The 26013-nt window shown below is 40.3% G+C and overlaps 3 protein-coding genes and 1 long non-coding RNA gene across 13 annotated transcripts; all 4 read left to right on the top strand.

Moving 5' to 3' along the window:
- Positions 1-19: 19 nt before the first annotated feature.
- LOC122773003 (probable serine/threonine-protein kinase kinX) lies at positions 20-4538 on the top strand. 3 transcript variants are annotated; one of them, XM_044031379.1, is made up of 5 exons: positions 20-841; positions 1244-1322; positions 1430-1532; positions 2509-2592; positions 3001-3069. In XM_044031379.1, exons 1-5 carry the CDS (start codon positions 287-289, stop codon positions 3005-3007), a joined length of 828 nt encoding a protein of 275 aa, XP_043887314.1. In that variant the 5' UTR covers positions 20-286; the 3' UTR covers positions 3008-3069. The 3 variants fall into 3 exon arrangements, with proteins under 3 accessions (XP_043887314.1, XP_043887306.1, XP_043887297.1); XM_044031371.1 differs by having other exon boundaries at positions 2506-2592; XM_044031362.1 differs by having other exon boundaries at positions 133-841; positions 2364-2592; positions 3001-4538.
- A 1122-nt stretch (positions 4539-5660) lies between these two features.
- On the top strand, positions 5661-11743 carry LOC122780657. Of its 5 annotated transcripts, none has more exons than XM_044043811.1 (7): positions 5661-6206; positions 7900-7974; positions 9148-9254; positions 9462-9806; positions 9941-11069; positions 11312-11416; positions 11516-11743. In XM_044043811.1, the coding sequence occupies exons 1-7, from the start codon at positions 5916-5918 to the stop codon at positions 11654-11656; spliced, it is 2193 nt and encodes a 730-aa protein (XP_043899746.1). In that variant the 5' UTR covers positions 5661-5915; the 3' UTR covers positions 11657-11743. The 5 variants fall into 5 exon arrangements, with proteins under 5 accessions (XP_043899746.1, XP_043899738.1, XP_043899718.1 ...); XM_044043803.1 differs by having other exon boundaries at positions 11309-11416; XM_044043783.1 differs by having other exon boundaries at positions 11183-11350.
- Positions 11744-12360: 617 nt separating this feature from the next.
- On the top strand, positions 12361-14467 carry LOC122780688. 3 transcript variants are annotated; one of them, XR_006361727.1, is made up of 5 exons: positions 12361-13242; positions 13400-13430; positions 13530-13595; positions 13703-13798; positions 13868-14467. It is a non-coding gene; the product is annotated as an uncharacterized LOC122780688 (long non-coding RNA). The 3 variants fall into 3 exon arrangements; XR_006361728.1 differs by lacking the exon at positions 13400-13430 and having other exon boundaries at positions 13490-13595; XR_006361726.1 differs by having other exon boundaries at positions 13400-13595.
- A 346-nt stretch (positions 14468-14813) lies between these two features.
- Positions 14814-25282, top strand: LOC122780678 (zinc finger protein 273-like). Of its 2 annotated transcripts, none has more exons than XM_044043828.1 (5): positions 14814-15726; positions 16138-16195; positions 16787-16853; positions 16959-17193; positions 20401-25282. In XM_044043828.1, exons 1-5 carry the CDS (start codon positions 15436-15438, stop codon positions 21727-21729), a joined length of 1980 nt encoding a protein of 659 aa, XP_043899763.1. In that variant the 5' UTR covers positions 14814-15435; the 3' UTR covers positions 21730-25282. The 2 variants fall into 2 exon arrangements, with proteins under 2 accessions (XP_043899763.1, XP_043899754.1); XM_044043819.1 differs by having other exon boundaries at positions 16781-16853.
- Positions 25283-26013: the final 731 nt, after the last annotated feature.

Raw genomic sequence — 26013 nt, 5'->3', positions numbered from 1 at the left:
CAAACGTACTTTTAAGTAACTGTGACCTTCAAACATATTTATTTACCATTTTCAATGGTAAAAGTTCCTGCTCTGCATTATCCGGTACGGTAGGTGGCGATGTTCACTTAAAAGTGTGTATCGTCTGCATGAAAAGACCGATAGAAGAAGAAAAACTCGCGGATTTCCTCTAACCGTAGGCCCGCCCATTTGAGCAAATGGCTTGTTTTTAGCTTAGTTTCGACGCCACATAGTAAAACGCGTAGAAATAATATACTGCAGAACAGATAAAAAGCTTATATCAGCGATGTGCTCCGTTGTTAATTGTGACTCGTCGCGTCGCAGCGTGCAGCGGTACATTTTACCGGAGGATCCGGAGAAGAGGTTACAGTGGGTCCAGTTCGTTTTCGAAGTCAACGGACAACGATTGAAAGAATCGTCTTGCGCGGACATCACTATCTGTGGAGAACACTTCACACATGACTGCTTTGAATACGCGGGTGACTCGGGCTTCGCGCAGCTGAAACCCAGTGCTGTCCCATCAGTATGTGTCAAATCAGAGCCAGAGGAACCAGAGCTACAAATCAAGGTAGAAGAACCAGAGTCACATATCAAGCTAGAAGAACCAGAGTCACATATCAAGCTAGAAGAACCAGAACCAGGACACGTGAAGGTAGAGGGACCAGAGCCTGATCGTGTTAAGTTAGAACTGCTGGAACCAGTACATGTTAAGGTAGAGGAAATACAGCAAGAACATGTAAAAATAGAGCAACCAAAGCCAGAAAATGTGAACGCACCTGAGTCACAGATTGTGTGTCTACCTGAACCAGAACACCAGAATCCGCCTGAGGCAGAACCTGTGGTGAGTTTTCAGTTCATTTATGTTTTGTTAGTCCTCATCATCAACAACATGATGCTGCAGATCACACTTGACACTAAATTAAATGAAAACAATAGAATCAAGACACTTGTGCATGACATGTAGGCTTGTTAAGTGTTGATAAGTGGTTATTCACCAATGGGTCCTAACTTCAAAACCAGTTATCTTTTAAGTGTGTATCTTTCTTTTTTTACTATCTCTGCATAAAACAATTCCACATTTATATACTGGTATCCTGATCTCTTACTTATTGGGATTAGATAATCCAAAATATGGTTGTCATTTATCTCTCTGCAATACTTCTGGATGATAACATGAATGTAGGACAGTGCTACTGCGATTGCCTGCTGTTGTTAATCATGAGTTTGTACTTTTTTTGCTAAGGAACCTGTGGAGTTTGTGATCAATTCAGGTGACACAGATTCTGACAACTTTGATGAGGTATCTAACCCATCTTCCATTGGTAAGTTATTTAAAATGACTTGTCAAATAAAAATTAATTGGGTTTACATGCAAAAAGATTAAAAGCATTACATTATGTGTCTACTTTTTCTTTTTTTTATTTGTTAGATAACCCAGTAAGCCCAGTGCCCAGTGATACCTCTGAAGTTTCCACGTTCGATTATGATCAGATGCTGCAAAAGATCGAGAATATTGATGTGATCAAGGAAAAGTAAGTTAGACTAAGAGTTGTACTCACTTTATTGCATCAGGTCATATTTTAAAGTTATAGTTGTAGATTTTTATGTGTTGTTTGAGTGTGGTTGTACACAGAGTCAGCACACAGTTGTTGAACATGTTATTTTGTTTTCAGTGTCCTTCGCTTGGATTTAGCCCAGTAACACAATCTTAATTAAATGAAGCAGCAGTAGATGAGCAATTCCTGTGTCTTGCAAGTTAAAATCTGTGCTGTTTTTATTTATAAAGGACTCCTGTGGCGTGGGGAGAACGGGTATAGGTGAATACACATACTTTTTTTTTGTCTGTGAGGTGTTTTGTCTTCACGGAAACAGTATTTTTTTTGAAAACGCCTCCCAGAGTGGGACAATTTCAAAACACCGGCCTTGCGTTTCCGTGTAGACAGTGAATACGATACTGTAGGAAGACGATGACTTCATATTTCCCACCTCTCTTCATTCATTGTCTTGTATTTGACAGTGCTGCCAACTACTGTCAATTAAAAATTTGAAAAAAAAGTATAACATCAGCCTGAAAAGACACTAGATATCACTAGAACACGTCCTGTCTTTAGAGATTTCCCAAACAGATGGTGTACAATTAAGCTGGTGTATTATTTGGTGAGCCTTTTATTAAGTGGCTAAAATTTGCTTGCAGCCATGTTTTCACTGAGCTTGTGCCCGTCTGCCTTACGTTGCTTCTCCGGACAGCTCAGGATGTGATGCTGATTCTGTATAAGAACATCAGAAAAGAACCCACTTTTAAAGAAGTGAACCGTCCCCTTTAAACCAGTATCTAATTTTAAATTTTTTTTATTTTTTTTTAGAGTTGCACTTCTTCGGATGAAGCGGAAGTATGTTGTGAATGAAAACCGGCTCCTCCAGCTGTTTAGCAGCAAGTGCCCTTTGTGTGGTTCTAAAGTCAAGGTTGAAAAAGTAAAATGTAACCTATTCATCGTCATTGATCAGCAGTGCCTTCAGTGTGATTATGGAAAACATTGGAAAAGCCAGAGCAGCGGCCCTTTCCCAACAGCTGAGGATCAAGTCATTTCAGAGGTAGGATGTCAGCAGTCTCATTTACTGAACCATATTTTCACACACTCACGAGGGCTAAGGACACTTTCCGATAGTATAGGTCTTTTTCACAGCAGACGTTTTGACATGGTTTCCGGTGTCCCTGTTCAGTTCAAGTGGGAGAAGGTTGTGTGACAATGAACCAGCATGGAGCCTGAAATATTCATTTGATTATTTACACTTTCATTTTTTCTTATTGTGACCTGTAAAAATGAACATTATGAAAGTTATCAAAACCTTATTTTGCTGTTTTATCATTTAATAATCACGGTAACTGAATAAATTGTTGACTTTGTCTCATACAGTGGAATGGACCACTTTTTTATTTGACCGCGATGTGTAGGACACTTTCCCTGTGCAGTTTTTAAAAATGTGTAATTTTGCCCACAGGTTGTGACTGAGGAGAGCGATTTCATGGATGAAATGGAAGAATCAATTGATGAGGATTCAGATGATGACTGGATTCCAACGGAGGAGCTTCTCTTCGAAGAGCGTCTGCAAGCAGATTCTGATGAGGACAATGAAGAAAACCACATGTTTCACCGTCAGCTTTGTGTAGATTGTGGGAAGTTCTATATCAAAGAGCCTCACACATGTGAGCACAAACTTAAGCCCTATTCCTGCAACATATGTGGCAAGAGATGTGCTAATGAGACTGCTTTAGTCCTCCATAGCAAAGTTCACAATGAAAAATATGTGCATCTGTGCAAATACTGCCACATGGAATTTAAAACAAAAGGGGACAAAATCACTCATGAGCAGATACACCTTACAGAAAAAGATCCCTTTAAGTGTTCTGAATGTTCACAGGTATTTGCTGAAAGTAAGAAACGCCAAAACCACATGAAGGAACACCCAGAGGCCCCGAGTGTATGTCACGTCTGTGGCATGAAATTTGACAGAAAACATCAGCTTCAAAGACACTCTATAGTGCACACAGGATTGATGCCTTTTGAGTGTTCTGTGTGTCAGCGCAACTTCAACCAGAGTAGTCACCTCAAATCTCATATGCGTCTGCACACAGGAGACAGGCCTTTTAAATGTCAGCATTGTGACAAGTGCTTCACTCATAATGTGAGCTTAAAGAGTCATGTCCTGCGTTACCACACATCCGACTCCAAGCAAACATGTGCAGTCCCTGAGCTAGCAGAGGTGAAGAGAAGTAAAAAACCCAGAAGGAGAAGGAGTAGTATATTTAGACCAATAGGAAGGCCAAAGAAAAATCCTGCAAGCAACGTGGAAAATGGAGGCCGAGGTTCAAATTCCAGGTCTGGAACATCAAAGGCTCGGAAGTTAAACAGAACACAACCCATCGATGAGGAAAGTGAGGATGAGTTGACCGAAAGCAACGTATCCTCTGATTCAAACGACAAAGAAGAGAGAGTAACACTGAATTCAAGCAGATCAAAGGGGAAGAGAAAAAAATCAGATATTGACACTGATTTTGACCCAGGAGTCTCAAAGAAAAAGAGACACATCGACCAGAACAGTGGTAAAAACTCAGGGAAACAGGACAAGAGGACAAGATCAAATAAAAACCAAGACACTTAGACATTGTGAAGGGGAAAAAAAACTATTGAGGTTTTCAGAAAAATAGAGAACTGCAGTTTTTCATCACACAACCTATTGCAAACTCAACATACACTTTTGGCTGGAGTTTTTTTTTTCAAATTTAAATATTTCTTTTACTGTTCAGAGTTTTTTGGGTTTTCTTTTGGCTGCTCCCTCTCAAGGGGTTGCTACAGAGGATGATTAGCACATTTGATTTAGATTTTTTTAATGCTGCATCCCCTTTCTGATGCAACCATTTTTTGCTGTTGGCTGCCCACTGTTAAGAGATAATATTACTTTACTAAAAATATATTTTGAGTCTTGTTCACTGTTCACTCTTGTTATATTTGAATTAAACTGGACTGATATCAAGTGCATGTTCCCTTGTGTTGTATGTTTCTGATTCCTTTAAATCTATCTTTCTGTCATACACTGTATATGACATGTTAATTGGGGGAAAGAGCCACATTTAGCACTATCATTTATTTGTACTTTATGCTAAGTTTTTTTGACATACTCCTGTGAAGACGCAAGTTATTTATAAAAAGGTTAATTTTGCAGCTGTTATAAATGGGTAACAAATAATTGAAATAATACAGCTGGTGTAGCATTTTATTGGAAGTATGTTGTCCCCACTGTTAGTAAATACATTATTCTGAATAATTTAATATTGGATATTCTATATTCTATAACATACATCCATACATCATCTACCGCTGTATCCTCCACCATAGGGTCGTGAGGGGTGCTGTGCCAATCTCAGCTGACGTAGGGCCATAGGCGGGGTCCATCGCAGGGCCACACAAACAACCATTCAGAGAACCCGGAGAATCTGTTAACATCATAACTCAAAATATGTAAAAGAAATGCCATTTTAAAAACATGGTGGTCCAAAATCATACACTTTATAGTGCCTGTAAGGCTTATTCTAGGTTTCTGAAAACAATTCATAGAACGAGGTGATTATACACTTTGCTATGAGTGATGATCCACCTCTGAACTGAAGTGATTCTGAATATTGCAAAAGCCAGATTAATTTGTGACAAGAGAATTAAAAATGCACCTTTCTAAAAACCCACAACTTATTTTATTAACAGCAAGAAGAAAATGTCAGAGGTGGATGTTTCAATAGCTGAAAAAGAAAACAAGAGAGATCTTTAAACTAGCAAAATGTTTACCCCATGTTTTTTTGTTTGTTTGTTTATTGCTACACTATTTTGTAGAAAAAAATAAAATAATTTTAAACTCAACAAAATAATGAAATTGTAAGGCACATTAAGAATTAACACTGGACTATATTAACCCCGCCATTCGCCCTTTGTCGAGCTGAGATTAGAGCCAGCGCCCCCCGCGACCCTCACGTGGAGGATAAAGCGGAAGAAGCCGAGCGAGTGAGTGGGTCATATGCTTATACTGACCCTGTAGCCGTGGTACGCCTGACGTAAAACCAAGCCAACCCCGCGGCGTAACTCCGCCCACTTGTCATTGTTTATGTCGTGCACGGACGTCTTCGAGTCACGGACCGGAAGTGAAAGTCGGAGAGTCCGAGAGTTGACAGCTACAGTTGTGCGTATGTCTGTTTATACTATTTGAATAAAGACCCAGTGAGCAAGGGAAATGCTCGTCCGTCCAGTTTGTTGAGTCAGGAGACAGAACGAACTGAAACAGCTGCTATAGTTGACTGCGTTTTGACCTAAATCCCGAAACGTGTCTGACCAGTATTGATATAAGGCTGGACCGAGCTTGTATTCGGGATGTGCTCCGTCGTCGGATGTGATTCGTGGCGTCGCAGCGCGCAGAGATTCACGTTACCGGAGGACCCAGAGAAGCGGCTGGAGTGGGTTCAGTTTGTTCTTGAAGTTAACGGACAGCGACTAAAAGAGTCGTCGTGGACGGACATCTCTGTCTGTGGGGAACACTTTACACACGACTGCTTAGAGTACAAGGCGACGAGTGGTGACGTGCAGCTGAAACCAGGTGCTGTCCCGTCACTGTGCATCAAGTCAGATCCAGAAGATGCTGTTGACATCTTTCCACAGTGCGCGGTGAGTGAATGAGTAGACAGTTGAGCGAACATCTGTCCGACTCCATCAGTCAATCATACACAATTTTGTAATCAATATTCTGTTTCTGTGCTTAAAACTGTAGTATGTAATTTTGTCAATCTTTATTCATGTCTGTTCCATTCAAACTATTGTTAAACAACTTCACCCCATTCATTCAACAAACCTCTGTTGGTCATTTTGGCAAGTGCGGATAGACAGACACACGGAGCAACTAAAAACAATACTTCATTTACACTCCGTGGGGTGGAGTAATGAGTTTAAATCCACTGGAGCTGTGTTTATTGCATCTTGTGTCACCCAGTGATATTCCCGTGCCACTCTATAGAAGTGAATTGTTCTATGTCAAGACAGAAAGAGGCAACAATAATATTGTGCTTGTAAAGTAAGATGGTTGGTGAAACACTTCTTGCCTCTGCCTGCCCCTGTGTTACTGTTGTATACACCCAAGCTGCCTTAAGGTCCATTTTCTTCGTCCATCCATCCCAAACGTTATCTGTCATGACCCTACATATCTCTGTGCATCCATTGTTTTTTTATGGATGTTAACACCGTACTTCCTCTAGAGAGGAGTACCAAGTTGCAGGCATCAACAAACATAGTGACCATTCAAAGGGGTTTTTAGCACAGACAATTAAAAAAAAGAAAGAAAAAAAAGTATTGTTTTAGTGGCTCTGTGTTTCTGTCTGTCTGTTTGTTTGTGTTTCCGCACTTGTTGTTCCTGATTTGTCCACTGGGTGTCACACTACTGTCCTGTTATGATAGATCTTTTTGAACTTACAGAAGACGTGGTCAAAGACCATCAGGCATCAATTTTTTACGTCAATTACGGCCGGATTATGTTTTTTCTTCTTCACCATATATGTGTGAATTATACCAAGAGAGTTGGGGGGGTCATAAAACATGTATACATAAAATTGGCCATTTTCTTTATACACTGCCTGGCCAAATAAAAAGTCGCCACCTGAATTTAACTAAGCAAATAGGTAAGGAGTTGCTGCAGTTGGTCAGGTCTAGGTTCAGCAACATTATGTGCCCAAAGAATGAGGTCAGCTGACTACCTGAATATAATGAATGACCAGATTATTCCATCAATGCATTTTTTTCTTCCCTGACGACATGGGCATATTACAAAATGACAATGCCAGTATTCATCAGGCTCAAATTGTGAAAGAGTGGTTCAGGGAGCATGAGACCTCATTTTTACACATGGATTGGCCACCACAGAGTCCAGACCTTAACCCCATTGAGAATCTTTGGGATGTGCTGGAGAAGGCTTTGCTCAGTGGCCCGACTCTCCCATCACCAATACAAGATCTTAGTGAAAAATGAATGTAACACTGGACGAAAATAAAGCTTGTGACATTGCAGTAGATTATGGAAACAATGCCACAGTGAATGAGTGCCGTAATCAAAGCTAAAGGCGGTCCAACGATGTGACCCTTTTTTTAGGTGGCGGTTGTTTTTTTGGCCGAGCAGTGTGTTTTATTCCGACATGTCTTGTACATCCCATACAATTTAACCAATTTTGGAGCAGGGAGCTTTAATTAATAATGACCAATAAATGACATGGGACAGTTTTCTGGAAACCTGTACAAGTGAATTCATTGAGAAATAGATTATTCAGGAATCTAAAATTTATGCAACATGTTACATATGACTGTATTGTTTTTAGTGGCTAAGTGTATCTGTCTGTCTGCGACCACGATCAGAACGTCGTAAAGAAAAGGATCGCCAGAGGAAAAGAAAGGTATGTAGATCTATAAGTTTATCAGTTGATTGCCACATGGCAAAGAAGGATACCAAGGTTAGCCAATATTTCATTAGATATCGTCACCAACATTTTACCCTTATGGAGGTATCCTATAGTTTTGATAATGGCGGTTATGAGGGCCGCCATTATCCGCCATGTTGCTTCCATGTGCACCAAGGTCGGGGTCAACTCCTGGGCATCAAGTTATGGAGCGACAATGTGCCACAAGAAGGGCATCATTCCACTCCTCTGCTGTCGATAGCGATATACTGCCCTAACTTGGCTGATTTAGAATTATGTTGTGTTATGTACATTTCATGATAGATTGATAGAAACATTCCACAGGTTAGTCCACAGAGGATTATAATTTGGAATACTTTCCGTTTCTATATGTATGAATTAAACAAGATTGGAATATGCTTTTAACTGATAGGAGTATTCTGGCTATAGTTGTCACTTGTACATTACATGCATGCCACAAAATCCTTGATGTTGTCTATGTTTAGTTCCTTGAGATATTGTATGATATGATTTGGCGCTATACCAATTTAATTTAATTTAATTTAATTTAATTTAATTTAATTTAATTTAATTTAATTTAATTTAATTTAATTCAAATTAAAATAGGAACATTATGATTTTTATCAACCTGAGATTTATTCCACAAGAAGAATCATAGATTACTGGAAAAAGGAGGATTCCAAGAGTCCTACGAGTGCAAACAGAAAATATCGTAGGCCTCGTCGTTAAATGTGAAATACAACAATGCACAAAGGCAGAGAATATTCAACAGCCATTCTGCCGAAACTCCCTAGCTCTATAGGGGATCTTCGAAAACCATTTTATGCCAGCAGTTTTTTTTGTCACCACGCGTGGGTGACAAAACAATAACAGAGTGCAGAGACCAGATAACAGCCATGGCCACTTAGATTAGTGTTTCAAAAGGCTATATATCCTACCAATATATAATACTGCTAACCGGTGCATTATATCCTCATCTGGTCAAATTCATTTGCAAATAGACCAGTTAACACTAGATAATTGGGCTTTCAGATTATTGTACAATGTTCAAATATGGCATATAGCATGACACCATTTCCATCATGTATCAACAACATTAATACACTATACCTTATCTGTTTATGGTCCAATGTGGCATTTTGTTATTAGGCTTTGGAGAACGAAACACCAGAACAAGCGGAGCTGCGAAAGATAAAGAACAGAGAGAGAATGGCAGAGAGGAGGAAACAAGAAACAGAAAAGCAACGATATGAACGGTATACTATCATTGTTATTCCGAATTTTGATATGCATTTGACATTCTTTTGAGTGTGAACTATGAAGATCTCACCACAAGTTTCAAACATCTCTCACACGAAAATTAATGTTAGACGCAGTTTCTCCAAAATGAATAATTATTTTACAAATATTATATGTATATAAAAGTATGTCTCATTGACCGTTTTTCATGCACATGCTACCAGGTTATCCCATAACAGGAGTAAAGTTGCAGAAACTCGTGCAAAAGAGACACCAGATGCACGTGCTGCCAGGTTATCCAAGGATAGGAGTAAAACTGCAGAAGCTCGTGCAAAAGAGACACCAGGTGCACGTGCTGCCAGGTTATCCAAGAACAGGAGTAAAACTGCAGAATCTCGTGCAAAGGAGACACCAGATGCACGTTCTGCCAGGTTATCCAAGGACAGGAGTAAAACTGCAGAAACTCGTGCAAAAGAGACACCAGATGATGCAGCTATACGGTTGTCAGCAAACCAACGTCGAACTGCCAAAACTTGCACTGCAGAGACACCTGAACAACGAAGCACAAGGTGGGTTTGTCGTTAAATAAATTCTCAATTCAAGGTTTTCCATGGCAGCTAATGGCAAAGCAAGATCTTTTTATTGACAAAAATGTTATTCATGGATTAATGTCTCACCAAAATGTATGTGTTTTGCACTGCAGATTGTCAAGAGACACAATGACAAAATTAAAAACAGCAAATGCACTTACCACTGAAGATGCATCTAGAGCTTTCAGTGAGCGAATTAAGGAAGGGCCAACATGTGTCTGCTGTGTCTGTCATCGGCTTATGTACAGGAAGACTGTTGTACGTTTTAATCAGGATAAATACAACAAATTCTCAAAGGATGTCACCACTGAATTGACCAACCATTTGTCTACTGACTGCACTTGGATCTGCAATACTTGTGACTCTACAATGAAGACAGGACAGATGCCTGCACAGGCGAAGGCCAATGGACTTCATCTCAGTGACATACCAGAGGAACTAAGTGACCTGCGACCGCTAGAGTGGCAAGACGGTGATCATGATCTCTGGCAAGTGATCAACCAATCTCCATGTGCAAGAACTGATGAAGTTTCTACTGTTACAGTTCCCCAGGCAGCCAGAACAGACATCTATAGTATAGCGAAAAGATATGGATATGACGTCGAAGATGTGCCTTCAGATGGTAATTGTTTCTTCAATGCAATACATGTTACCTGTGCCCGATCCAACATAGACTGTGTATCGCCAGATGAGCTGAGACAAGCGTTGGTGCGGTTTCTCAGGACATCTAATGATGTGGACCGATATCAGCAGTTCATCCCAGACCCAATAGCAAGTCATGAGGCAATAGTTGCTGGCTACGATGTGGACATGCCAGAGGACATTGACTTTGCGATTGCATGTATCCCTGACGTAGTTGATCGCCAAATTGAAACGTGGAACCGATATGTGAATCTACTGGAGAAGGGTGCCTGGGCAGATAATGTGACAGTTCAAGCATTGTCGGACATGATGGACATGGAGATTCACATCGTAACAACTATCAATCCGGATGCCATGACGATTGTTAAACCACCAGATGACAGTCCTTCTCGTCGAGTAGTCACCATTGGTTTGATTGATCAATGTCATTATGTGGCGCTTCGTCAGACCACACCAAACATAACACTGACGGAAGCAAATCAAAGTACCAGTAAACCGGCACAAGTGGATCAAAGTTCACCAGCACAAACAGATCAAAGTACTGTGCCACTAATGAGCAAACAAGAAAGAGAAGATGCAGAGGATGACCGTGCATTTGAGGTAAGCATGTATATATTATATGCAATATAAAATAATTTATTGTGCTATGGTTTCAATATGATGTGTATATATAATACATGTATTGTATTTATATGTACTGTATTTCCAATCAGAGATGGCAGACTTCACCCCATTCAGGCAACAAGCCTCTGGCGAACTCTGCTGGTCAAATTGGCAAATGTGGAAACACAAACAAAGAAACAAACAGACAAACTCACGGGTTGGTTGTCTTTAACCAGCAGTGCCATCAGTGTGTGCACAGACACCACAGGAAAAGCCAGGTCAGTACCAGTGCACCACCTGCTGAATGCCATCACCTGATAGGAGGCACAGAGGTCATTCCAGAGGTACAACATCAGCAATTATATATATTGAATCATAGCCAATATTCAAGAAAGAAAAAATATTTTATTTCACTCAAACCCATTCATGTCATCATTTAACAGGCCGGACCAACAGAAGACTCAGGTTTACTTGTGTTTCATGTTGGCGTTAATGAGGTGACTGACTCTATCAACAAAACAGAGGGATCAAGTGATGAGACTGGATATAGAGAGGAAGACAAGTGTGCCTCAAATGGTCAGTGATAAGGAAACTGCTGACAATGAGGATGATGACCATTTCTCCCTCACTGCCAACATTGCTGCAACAGCTCCATCTTTCAGATACATGTTGCACAACATCAGAAGAATACGTCCTCTTCTAACCCAGAAGGCGGCACAGGTTCTGGTCCTGGCTCTTGTCATCTCACGGTTGGACTAATGCAACTCCCTTCTGGCTGGTCTCCCTGCGTGTGCCATACGACCTCTGCAGCTCATCAAGAACGCAGCAGCTCGACTGGTCTTCAACTTACCAAAATTCTTTCATACTCCACCACTCCTCTGCTCCCTTCACTGGCTTCCTGTAGCTGCTCGCATCCGCTTCAAGACTCAAGTGCTTGCATTCCATGCTCCAGCCCGCCCACTCCGCTCTGCATCAGCAAACCAGCTTGCTGCCCCCTCACTGAGGGGATCGCAGAGGCATTCATCGAACTCAAGACTGTTCACTGTCCTAGCTCCTAAATGATGGAACAAGCTCCCCATCGACATCCGGACAGCAGAAAGCCTCCACATCTTCCGCCGCTGACTAAAAACACATTTCTTTCAACTCTACCTCGACTAAGACAACGACAACGAAAAAAAAGAAAAAAAAAAGGCAAGCCCTTACTTGTGCATCACACTTATAACTAGCACTTTATAGTTTGGCTTACTTGAAGCACTTACAGTACTTACTTCTAGCTCTTGTTTGTACCAAAATGTTGAAATGCACTTATTGTAAGTCGCTTTGGATAAAAGCATCTGCCAAATTACATATAATGTAAAGGAATATGACAACAATGAGTTATCCGAGGATGATGATGAGGAATATGACGACGAAGAAGAAGCAGAGAGAACATGTTAAAATCCTGCAAGCAACATGGAGCTGGAGCTTTACTAAGTCATTGAGATGGAAAAAAAAAACTAATTGAGGTGTTCAGAAAAATGCAGAACTGTGTAGTTTTTCATCACACAACCTATTGCAAACTCAACATATACTTTTGGTTGGAGTTTTCTTTCGAAATGAAATACTTTTTTTTACCGTTAGGAGTTTTTGATGATGTAACCCTCCCATTTATCCTGGCTTGGGACAGACACAGGGAATTCAGTACACTACATGGGAGGAACCCATGTTACTTTTGACATGGGATTTTGAGTCTCATTCACTGTTCACTCCCGTTACATTTGAATAAAATTGGACTGATATCAAGTGCATGTTCCCTTGTGTTGGATGATTCTGGTTTCTTTAAATGTGGGAAAGAGCCACATTAAGTCCTATCATTTAGTTGTACTTTATGCTAAGTTTAGCTTGACATACTAGTTATTTATAAAAGGTTAATTTTACAGCTGTTATAAATAGGTAACACATCATTAAAATAACAGCAGCTGGTGTAGCATTAGGAGATGTTTTGCTTAAAAGTACAGTGTGTAAAATGTATCAACATAATTTGGTGAGGCTGCATGTTGCATATATAAATATGTTAATTATTTTCCATTGTAAAAACATGGTGAATCCAGCATCCATGGCGAAACTCCAAGACAACCCACCGCCTGTCCTTAGGATCACCCGTAAAAGAAGGCGCTCAAGCTGCCCTGTGGTCAGTAATACATACTACATGGATTGTTATGACGCATGCAGTATGTTTACTATGGTACTGTGTTATTTTGAATCCAGCATGGATCTCTTTTTGAAATTGTTGACATGTGCATATGAGACATGATGGCACAATTCTGATTGTGATGGAATGTCTACAGGTGCCACCAAACACTGACGACCATCCCTACAGTAAGATGCTTTCCATCTTTCCTCCCAAAGTCTAAGCATTTCTTTCATCAACCACACAGATCTTCACTCTCCATCATGCTTATCTGTGTATCCATTCAGGCCAGTGATGTTACTGTGGCCAAAAATGTTGCCAGCCTAGATGACACGTCTTCCAAGAGTCTTGTGGTATGTAAGGAAGTGCAAATGATCAGGGAAAGAAAATGTCTTATTCATAGTACTTATTCGCATGTATTCAGTGTTGCATATTTATGCATTGTACAATTTAATTTTAGGAAAGGGCCCAACAAGCCAAACAGTAATGACGTGAATCCAGTTGGCTGTTCATTCATTTCATTACCCAGGATGAAGGCATGCTGCAACACCTTAAAGTGAGTGACATGGCATTGTGTGTGGTGTTTGTGTATATATACCCATGCTATAAACCTATATATTTATAGAAAATCATCAGAGGCAACATTGTGTCTCCCTGGGCCAAGGAGGAGGACAGGGTCTTCATTCTTTTTGAAGATGATGAACAAGTGGACCAGATGTTGCACTTCTTGTCTGGAGTCCTTGAAAGTACACTGACAGATAAGAAGTCTGCAGATTCAGTGGCTTTAATCATGGATGTACTTTTGCCAGAGGTGAGATATCAGACACTGACACTGATTTTTAGGCTACATATTTTATATGTTTCCCTTTAACACATGGTCGCTGTTCAAGACAATCTTAAATCTAAATCTTCATGACACAGGTAACGATTTATGCCCTTGCACCTGTACACTTCATCTTCTCCCTGGACAAAGCCAAAGAGATGTACAAATGTGGAACTCAGTTTGACTCGAGGGAAAATTAGATAGTTTAGGAAACTGTTAATCCAATTTTCACGACAGTTTATATCCCTTAATGTATGTGAGTGTCATTAATTACTTAATTATTTTGTTATATAACTTTGCCTTATCAGCAAGATAAGACTTCAGCTTCAGAGCTGAGCAGAGTTTACTCTCATCCTGTTTCTGTTTTTTATTGTTGTTTGTTTGTTTTATAAAGTGTTGAAATGGTGCTTAACATAAAATGTATTATTATTGTTATTATTATTGCTATTATTATTATTATTATTACCATTATTATTATTATTATTATTATTTGTTAGGGGCCTGTAATCCCAATTTCCCAATCCCAAGCCAATTTTTTTTGGGAAAAATGTTTGTAGTTAATAGTAGTTAATGTCTGCTGTGCATACAAATTAAAACAATTTATCATTCATTACTTGTATTCAGTACTTGGATTTGAAAGCTATGCTGAACTCAAAGGAGTTTTGATGAAGCAGTATACTGTCCATATAATAATATACAGTATATATGATAATCACGTTTATATAATCACTTTTATACAATACAATTGTCATGTTTATTCAATATAGAATCACGTTATAACGTGATACTGATCCAAATACATCCCGGCATTTATATATTTTATCAGTTTGGTTATAACATTTAATGGTTTACAGTGACTTTAATTATTCACAAATTGCATTCAAAGTTCATCATAAATGTCAACACGAGTATTATATCCTTCTTTATTACTGTCGCCCACTGGGGTGACTTTACTTTACTTTGAGATATGCGTGTATAAATAAAGTTTCAATAAAACTAAACGTCATCACGTATCAAACACGATCTCTGTGACCCAATCAGTGCCGAGTGGGCGCGTCTGTACTGTAGGGGCGTGTCTTGTACTGTGTTACTGTGTTAGACCTACTTGGGATAAAGCGGTAGAAGACAAGCGAGTGAATGGGTCATATGAGCTGCCCATACTGAACCAGTAGCCGGGGTACGCCTGACACAAAACCAAGCCAACCCCGCGGCATAACCCCGCCTACTCTCTACAGCTAGCAGCAAAACACCATGGATGCAAAACACACGTACTAGCTTGTTACTGTTATGGTTGACCCTGCGTTCTGACCTACATCCCGCCACTTGTCTGACCAGTATTGATATAAGGCTGGACCGAGCTTGTACTCGGGATGTGCTCCATCGCCGGATGTGAATCGTGGCGTCGCAGCGCGCAGAGATTCACGTTACCGGAGGACCCAGAGAAGCGGCTGGAGTGGGTTCAGTTTGTTCTTGAAGTTAACGGACAGCGACTCAAGGAGTCGTCGTGGACGGACATTTCTGTCTGTGGAGAACACTTTACACACGACTGCTTAGAGTACAAGGCGACGAGTAGTGACGTGCAGCTGAAACCAGGTGCTGTCCCGTCACTGTGCATCAAGTCAGACCCGGAAGATGCTGTTGACATCTTTCCACAGTGCGCGGTGAGTGCGTGAGTAGAGACAGCTGTGCGTCCGTCTGTCTCCATCAGTCAATCATACACATTTTGTAATTTAATTAAGTATCAAAATTCTGTTTCTGTACATAAAACTGTAGTATATCATTTTGTCAATCTTAATTAATGTCTGTTCCATTCAAACGATTGTTAAATGAGTTTAAATCCACTATATTTTTCCTTTTATTTATTTTCTTTTCTATGTTGGCCGCTGAGTTTTACTTCCGGCATAGGCATTTACCTTACTATACCTTACTTCTCCTCGACAGTAGCAATCTATTATTGAGACAGACAGCCAAATAGGTTTGAAGTCACTGGTTAATGTGAAAGTGCAAATGGGTGGATACGCTGTATTGTTTCAAGCTTGTGATGAACTCAAAGTTTTTATTTTTGTGTTTAGGTGCCTGAGTATGTGGAAACTACGGAAATCACTTGTCAGCGGGATGACCTGGAAACAGGTAACAAACTACCAGTCTTCTCTGAAAGCTCAAAACACCCCTCCCATCTATTTTGCACTGGATTCTTCTTTTTTATTTGAGCCATGCACGTCTCATAATGAAAAGAGGCAGTGGAAACTGTCTTTCTTCTCAATTTCAATGTCTGCATCTGTAGCAAATGCCACAAACATTGCGCTTCTTGTCCCTGTTTCAAGGTTAAAGCATTCTAGCATTTCAGTTTTGTAACTTTAATCTTTAATCAGTTTTATTGTTACCTATTTATACTGAAGATTCCTGGACTGTATTTGGGTAAGGAGAAATGGTTAGATTATAAGAAAATATAATGCTTTTCAAAGGCAAACAGTGTAAAACATAGCTGCACATAAGCTCTACAGCAGAAATGGTGTGAACTGTGCTCTGAAAATGTGAACTACATGCAGCAGATCAGCACACGATTATTTTTTTAATTTTAAAACCATGCACCTATACAAACATATGGGTACTATATTTCTTTCAGTAAAACACTCTAAATGTTACACACTAGAGATTTTAAGAAGATTAAAATAATAGTCACAGTGTTGTAAAATAGTGAGTATTGTGTCTCAGTTTCAGGTACTGTCACATCTGGGTGTGGCCAAAATGAACAAAATGTATGGAGCTCAAATCTGATTCGGAAAAAGTAAGTTACGGTTTTTCTTTAACATGTTTGCTGACACTTACCTCACCTTTCCTTTTTAAACAAGCTGTTAACAAGACTCATTATTCTTTTCTTTTTTTTTTTTAGAATTCCTCATTTCCAGATAAAAGGAAAACATTTTGTGAACGAGAGCTGCCTGCTGCAGTTGTTTCGCCACAAATGTCCATCTTGTGACTGTAAACTTCACATGGAGAAAGTCACCTATGGGCCGTTGATTGTTATCAACCAGCAGTGCCTTCAGTGTGAGTACAGATTCCAGTGGAAAAGCCAGATCAACGCCAAGGTCCCAGCAGCGGAGGACATACCACCAGTAACCCAAAAGGTAAGTTTATCTTATTGCCCATGTGTCAATGAAAGGTTTTACAGCCAGACCCCAACATCAAGTCTATTTACAAATAAAATGGGTACAACTATGGAAACAATACATAATAACATAAAAGTGATCTTAAAAGCCAGAGTCTCAGCAGCTCTGATATTCCAGAGTTCAAAAAAGGCTTGGTGGTCTCAGTTTTTTTAATCTGGAACATGGAATGACCAGAAGCTGCTGAGCTGTTGACCTCACCGCTCCGACTGGAACATAATAGTGCAACAACTTAAAAAAAAACAACAAGTATATAACAATTATAAGGAGCATCCTGAAAGGGGGAGCCAAGACTGGGTTGACCCAGGGGTTCTCAAACCTTTTATAGCAAGTACCACCTGAGAAAATACAAAATTGAAGTTACACCATTATTGGCAACGTTAAAATACTGTGGTGTGAATAGGCCGAGCAAAGACCGCTACAGACTTTTCACAGGAGGCAGATTTATTCCCAATAAGATAATTTGCTCTCATCGTCCTACTCTTCTTCACATATACTATACACACTGGTGTAGTGAAGTTAGATTAAGATGGAGCTCATTTCTGATTTTCCTCCAAGTACCACCAGAGGAAGCTCACGTACCACAGATTGAGTGCCATGGATCTAACCCAAAGTTCAAGGCAGTGTACATTGCATTGCAGCACCAACATATAGAGATGGACAACCATTCACTCTCACATTCACACCTACGGTCAATTTAGAGTGTCCGATTAACCTCTGCATGTTTTTGGATCTTCTTGCTGTGAGTGTACAGTAACTCTGCGAGGTTAAATGAGAATATGAGCACAATCACGAGAAGCAAAATTTCCATCTACCTTTTAACTGCTGCTCAATCATATGGTTTAGGGTGCACACCTCTTTACCATAGACTCGCGCTATAGTCACGCATCGCACACAGGCAGACCCTTGCAATGCAAAAGATAGGAAAACTCTTTGGGCGCACCATTTAGCATCCAAAGACCACCCAAAGCCGAGCGGCCTGTCCCAGAGAACAGATAAACATTTTTACTTCGGTAACTACCGGGAGTCAGGGACATGCTCTTGTGCGCTGCTGCAGATCTGGCAGCATCAGTGTGGCCACACAGCAGATGAGACACGTGATTCTTGTAGTGGTTTTTTTAATTTTTTTATTAAAGTACGCCCCCCCCCACACACACACTTTTTTTTATCACAAGCCGCCACTGCTTTTACTTACGATAGTGTTTGAGGCCTTACTGAACAGAATTATATTACTTGATCCCACAAAAACAGTCCGTCTAATCATTTTTCACTTTTTGTCACTTTATGGTAAGTGTAGTGAAACTGTCATCAGTCATCATCTAACCGCTTTATCCTCCACCAGAGGGTCGCGGGGGGTGCTGTGCCAATCTCAGCTACGTGTAGTGAAACTGAGCTAATGTAATTAAAATGTTCAATTTGCTAAAAAAAAAATTCTGTTCAGCTATTGCTGTAAATATGAAACATTAAGTGTTAGTACATCATGAATATGTTGAAAGAATTTCCTTTTTGTAAGTAATTTCTTAACTTCTTGCACTATTCCATCCATCCATCCATCTAACTATTAGATGGATGTTAAAACATTCTACTCTACAAGACCACGCACACATCTGGCCCTCGTACCACAAAACCCAGAGTGGTGATGATAATGATGGCGACCCAATAGAAGATCCCGATTATCAGCCAACACAAGCAGAAGGTACTGGTGACAGTTCTTTTTGAATCCCTGGATGAAGAAGAGGCTCCCTCGACAAGCAGACCTTCTACACACCGCCTCGTAAGAAGGGCAGGAAAGGCAAACACACCCTAGAAACAGTTAACTTAGAGAAGCAAGGGGACACTCATTTTCCAAGTTCCCCCTCAGGCCCCTATAAAAGCACAAGACGAATCTGGAAGCATGAAGACATTGAGGAATTCCAGGTTCCGGATTGCAAATTTGAGCCTCCTGAGGCTGTACACACACCCTTCCAGTACTTCAAAATGCTCTTCACTGATGACGTGATTGAACACATTGCTCATCATACAAATTTGTACCTTGCTCACGAGTTGGGGGACCCAATAAAAACAAGCCCTAAAGAAATTGAGGATTTCTTGGGCATTCTTCTTTTTATGGGTGTTTTCAGCTTTCCATCCATTGGGGACTACTGGCACCAACATGATAGCTGATATGCCAAAAAGGAGATTCTAGCTGTTGCACTGGCACTCTCCACCAATATATCGCCAACAAGCCAGATAAGTGGGGCTTTAAATTGTTCTGCCGAGCAAATTCATCTGGCATAATCCACGACTTGTTGCTGTAACAAGGGGTATCCACAATCTTTAATGTCGCCCTCAGTGAGCAGGAGCAGACGCTACCTCTAGGAGCCAAAGTGGTGACAACACTTTGCAAAACTATAAAGCAGTCTCGGCTGTCTGTTGTCTCTTGTGACAACTATTTCACAAGTTCCAGGTTCCTTGGTTCAGAACTTGCACACCTCCTTAGGTGTCAGGTGCATTGGCACCGCAAGACCAAACCGCATTGGTGAAGCTCCCTTAATGGTTGACAATGTTTTCCTGTGTCAGCAATGGCAAAGGAAGCCAACAATTTGAGCACCTTGACCAAAAACTAGTGCTTACACATCTCTGAACCAAGGATGAGATGTATAAGAAATAAATGCAAATGGACTGAATGTGACAATTTTGTAATGTGGCACCTTAACACAGATGCAGTCAAGATGAAAATGTTAGAAGTGCAATATTTCCTTGTTCTTTCCTTTGCTGAAATGAAAACCACCAGTGTTTTGTAGTAATTACCAGTAATAAATTGTGTCCAGTACCTTGGATATTTGTTGGTTGGTTATTTCTTTATACATTTATATTTATTGGACTTTTTCTACCACTTGTGGCATTTGCATGAAATTTCATACTTTAATCATAAAGTGAAATCCTGACTATTTGGCAGAGGTCAGAGGTGGTTTTTACTCGCCCAAGGGAAGAAGAAAAGCAAATAAAATAAAATTCCATTGCTTTTTTCTTGGTGGGGTTGTTAACACCACATCTGATCGGGAACAATGTGTTTACATATGACTTAAGTCACACAGAAGCAGTAGGAATGTTGATAAAACTATAGCTTCTCTGTCACAGAGCTGAAAAAGTTTTTGATTGCCTTACTTGTCATTGTTTTGTTCACAGTTACTACCAACAGATGACTTCCCCAGCAGTGCAGGTTCCTCTGGGAGTGTTTCTCTGAGTGATGAAGAAAAAGATTCCTCAGATGAAGTAGACGAAGAAGATGAAGGAGACGAAGAAGGTATGAGTTCAGATGGGGAATGGAATCCAACTGAGGAAAGTTTGCTGGCTAAGAAGCTCACAAAGGACTCTGAGGAGGAAAGTGAAGATGAAGGGAAAGAGGGAGAAGGTGATAAACCCCAAGGTGGCCTCAAAATGAAAGAGCTCTGCACAGAGTGCGGCAGTTTTGTCAATACACTAAAATCTCACACGTGTGAGCACAAAAGTAAGCCGTATTCCTGCCGTATTTGTGGCAAAAGATGTGTTAATGAAATGTCTCTCAGACGTCACAACATGATCCACAGTGAAACCTACGAACATCCTTGCAAATACTGCCACGTTACGTTCAGAACAAGGGTGGACAAACTTAAACATGAGCAGATCCATAAGAAACAAAAACGTCCCTATAAATGTCCCGACTGTCCGGAGAAGTTTGCCTCCCGTAAAGAGCGCTGTGTCCATCTGCCAACACATGGGGGGGAGAAAGAGATCAAATGTGGAGTTTGTGGGTTTAAATTTAAGAATCTGCATCGTCTTCAGAGACATTCTTTTGTGCACACCGGACTGAAGCCGTACCAATGTCCAGTGTGCGAGCGCGGCTTCAACCAGGCAGGTAACCTCAAATCTCACATGCGTCTGCACACCGGGGAGAAGCCTTTTAAGTGTCAGCATTGTGACAAATGCTTTAATCATAATGTGAGCTTGAAGAGTCATGTCCAGCGTTATCACGCCTCCAGTTCCGGGCACGGACGCAAGGAGGGCGAGATCAATGAAAGGCCAAGCGACACAGGCACAGACTCGGAGTCTGACAACCTAGAGAGAGAACAAGACACAGGAGAGGAGTTACAGAAGATGACGGCCGAAATGCCTAACATCAGCATGAAGCCCACAGGTAGACCCAAAGGAAGACCAAAAAGTGCCACTGCAGGTGACCCGGTTCTTACGGCGCCAAACAAAGACAAGTGTTCAAAAAGAAAGAGCTCCAAATCAAAGGCGTACAAGTCAAAGGGAAGTGATTCCAGCGCCGAGGAAAGTGAGCGTGACCAGATAAACAGCAGCTCATCTGACGATTCGGAAGACGAAGAGGAGAATCCGACGACACAGAGGAGCATGGGGAGGAAGAGGAAGAGACCAAAGCATGACAGTGATTCTGATTTTCACCCAGGAAATGAAAAAGGAAAGAGGAAAAGTTCCAGTTCCTTTGGGAGACAAAGGAAGAATGTAGTTTTGTGAAAACCCCCCACATTTTTGCAAACAGACGACAGACAGAGAGGAGACCTAATGAGTGGAGGACCATGCAGAACCTCTTTGTAGTGATGCCTTTACGCAAGCTTTTTATTTATACTTTTTATTAGCGAAAGTACTTTCAGATGCTAAGTAAGCCATTAAAGGTTACACTAATGTTTGAGAGCCGTTTAGCTTGTCCTGGTAGTTTCCACAAAACCCTGATACAGAATGTAGGAAAGTGGTGGCTAAGATACTCAGAGAGACATAGCAGAGATGGATATTTTTGGGAAACGTAGCTATTTGATGAAAAAACATTCTATTGATAATGCCAGGTTCTAAAGAAGACACATTTATTTTTCTATCTTTTCTTTTTTCCACCACAGTGAAGTTACATAGTTTATGTCTGTAGAAACAAGAAAAGATAGTGAATTGTTCTGTTTCATAAAGTTGATGGCTTCTCTCAGAGGACTCAAAAAGACTACTTTTTTTTTTTTTTTAAGAGCTAAACTGTATTATTGGTTTTGTACAGTGTAGTGCAGTTGCTACACTGTGGCAGTGGTAGCTAGTGGTAGAATTTGCAGTTTCGATGTCTGAATCTTCCATAGTTCTTATAGTACACTGGTTTCAGTTGTCGCGTCACGTTACACAGGCGAGCTCATGCAGATGCAGCTGGTTATACACCGCAGTGAAGTAACAAAGACTTTTGCCCTCTGGCGATGTGAGAATAACACACCTACGAAGGGCGACCCGTGAAGCGCACCCTCGTGAACAGTCCATGGATAGCTTGCTGTTGAATAGCAACGTTATAATTTGTCAGTTTGTGACAAAGTTCACCGATGCTGTGATTGTTTTGATTTTGACAGATGGGATTTTAAACCTGTGAGGAATTAATCCCATGTGGAGGAGAGATGTGCAACAACTGTACAAAGTACAAAGTAGTTCACGTCGTTTGTAGATAACGCGATAAATCATTTCATTTGCAATTACATGAAACCAAAAATGCGACTGCCTTTTTATGAGTGTTTCATTACAAGTAGATTTAAAAAGGAGTCGGTTATGTTTCTAGCTGTGAGCAACTCGAGAGCTGTGGATTAGTATCTTGCCAAAGAGGCAATATCGGCAGAACACATGACATTTTTTCCCCCTGCAAACTGTCTTTCCATCTGTTAGGATTAAAATGTATAGGTATGTGTCTGGTGTAAACAGTTCCCACTTTGATCTAAACCCCTGACTGCCACACATTTATCCTTCTCGCTCCTCTCTGCCTGTCTAATCTCGCTTCAAGGCTCATCAGGTTTTGTGTTAAAGTTGTTCAAGGACAAGTGCACTTCCCTCCTTTCAATAGGAAAAATGTGTCAGAAGAAAAAGATAAAATTCAAAATGAAATTCATTTTCAGCCCAGGTTTGTCCAAGTGGGCTTACTGGGAAATTAAAAAAAAAAAACAGTCGAACAGAATTAGTTTGATAACTAACTCTTTTAATTCATTTTGTCTGATTGCAATATCACTCATTATTTCTCTTCCAAAAAAGTTAATGAGTCTGAGCAGACTGATGAATTCAGCTAGAATTTATTTTATACACTCTGCATTATGGATTTGTGCAACAAATATGTCTCTGTCGCAGCAGGTTCGTATTTCTATAAATCATCTATTATGCAGCGTGGGACAGGCTTTGTAATTTCAGTCCCAGCTGACTTGGCTGAAGTCGAAAAAACCTGAAGAAAATGTATTATTTGATTGTTTGTTTTTTGTTTTAGAATTTGGTCCAGTTAATAGCGCTGTTAATTCAGATTAATAGACCTTTAGTGTTTCTGAGTAAATCAATTAAATGACAGGTTGTAGCAGGGATGTGCTGCTTTTGTCATGTGCAATGGGTAAAGAATATTTATGGGATTTGGATTAAAGGTGTAGTGGCCGTTTGTCAACACAAAATATGTTCAAAATTAATCTTAATAAACTTAAATCAAACGACTACCATCACACCCTGGGCATGTAGTGTACTCGGGCAAAAGAAAACTGAATGTCCATGCTGGGTTATTGCACTCTTCATTGTTTATTTAGTCCAGTCCAAAGCAAACAAACAAATCCATCATCTCTTCTGCTCTGGTAAAAAAAACCATATGCCCGCCACCCAGGTGCACTTGAGTCTCCTACCAACTTCCTGCCTTTATACTTGCGAGTTTGCACGAAAGATAAATTAATAAAAGACTACACATTTTAAACAAAGCAGTATCATCAACTATTATGTAAACAAACAAGCTATAATGAACAAACTATTCTATTAACTATCAAAAGAACAAACACTAATAAATAGTTCCAACGAAAGGTTTAGATTCCAATAATTTTGATCATGTTGATTCTCGAAATCCCCGAAATTGGGTATTTCTTGTTCAAATACAGGGGACAAATACGAGGTGTGGAAGCCTCACCTCGGCCTGTGCTGTCCCTCACACACAGGGTTGATGCATGCGTGTCTGTTGCTGTCTCTCTGTGTGTGGCCAATATAATATTTACAGACACCACATTCATTATGCACCGGGACTTTCCTCAGTCTAGCCATCATCTTTAATGAATGTGTGTATTCGGTCTTGTTGATCGCTGTGGTCGGACATAAATCCGCAGTGAAAGGGCAAAAAGGTGAGGCGGACGGTGCCTTGCTGCTCTCGGAGGGTGCTGAGCAAATCCGCACTCTCTCTCTCTCTCTCTCTCTCTTGCCGCTATAAATGTAACATTCTTTCTTAGCCAAATATGTACCTTACCTGTGTGTGTGTGTGTGTGTGTGTGTACAGAATGCTAATGAGATATGAAACATGACCCGTCGTCAGCGTGTGCGCTGCCAGTTGAATAGTGAATATGCTACTTTTTTGGGTTCATATATTCTGAGTAAAATGGTGTGTTTATACCATTACAGCCGTTGAGGAGGAGTAATGTTAACTATGGCTCTGGTGTGTCATCGGGACATATTTTTTAGACACGTTAAAAAAAAAAAAAAAAATTTTGAGTAGAAGACTGGAGAGAAACTGTTTATATTCCATAATTGTTTACTCCACATCTTTTAATTACCTTCACATGTTCACAGCCACTATTTTCTAACATTTATAATGTGTTAAGTGTGTGCTGGGATTTTAAACCACTATATAGTGTACTGCTAGTCACTTGATCACCACTAGATGTCCTTCTTGAGCCAGAAATACAGCATCATTTTCCATAGATACGAGTTAGGATCACTGCTGTCCTTCTCCCAACACATATTCACTTAGTGCGTTAGCTGTTACTTCTCTCACAATACCTGAGCCTGTTTGTCGAGTGGGTCCTCTTATCTTTTCCTTCTCCTGTCCTCTTCCCTTGGATGCAGTGCGTTCTCTTGGGGGAAACGCAGTTTTTGAGCATGTTATCTCTCCCACAGATATCCCCCAAATCCTTGAAAAGGCATGGGGGTATTGAGATTTATTTCTGAGCAAAGTAACCCACGATGCTGTCTGCTGCCGGAGATCGCAAAAAACATTCATGTATTTACTGCTTTGTTGTTGTTGTTGTTTTTTAAATATATCATGATCATGCATGATGTATCGCTCATTCTTTATTGTTTCTGTCTGTTTTTATGAATCATCCCCCCTCTCTGTGTCTGATCATGTTTTAAGACATCGGCTGAATAATCTGAGCTACGCTCTGTTGGCGGAGAACTAGACTGATGCTTTGACGTGGACTGGACATGAACAGTGCAACCAGTGTGTTCGTGATAGTGTTTGTTTGGCACTCTAAATTCCCTCAGAGATTCTCCTCTCCGCTTCTAAGTAGATGTGGGAGAGAAACGTGGTAAAAAATAAATTGAGCCGAGATTAGAAAATGAAGAGGATATATAAACAAGCAGGCGCGCAGAGAGCAACCTTTAGCTTTTATGGTTTAAGAAATCATATTTAAAAGGTTTCTACGCCTGGGAACACAAATGCTCTACAAATGTCATCAGCCAAACCAGCAGAGATTCACCTGCGTGAGCCGACTGACATTTTCCTGTTTACCCCACCCAAGTATCATGTGCGTGATTTTGTTTTGACAAATCCTTTCGTTTGGTCATTGGCTATTTAACCATGTCATGGTACGGTCTAAAATGTTCCTTTAAAGCTCCAGTGTGTAACATGTAGAATCGTCTATTGGCAGCATTTGAATAGATTAACCAAATATTAACTGTATGTTAGTATAATTGTGTTGGTTTTGTGTCCTTAAAATAGTCTTTAACTCTCTTATGACCATTATGATAATCGGGCCGCCTGGATTTATTTAGATTTTATGG

Source organism: Solea senegalensis, linkage group LG1, assembly GCF_019176455.1.
Source record: "Solea senegalensis isolate Sse05_10M linkage group LG1, IFAPA_SoseM_1, whole genome shotgun sequence".
Lineage (NCBI taxonomy): Eukaryota > Metazoa > Chordata > Actinopteri > Pleuronectiformes > Soleidae > Solea > Solea senegalensis.
This window is presented reverse-complemented; position numbering and strand designations above follow the sequence as displayed.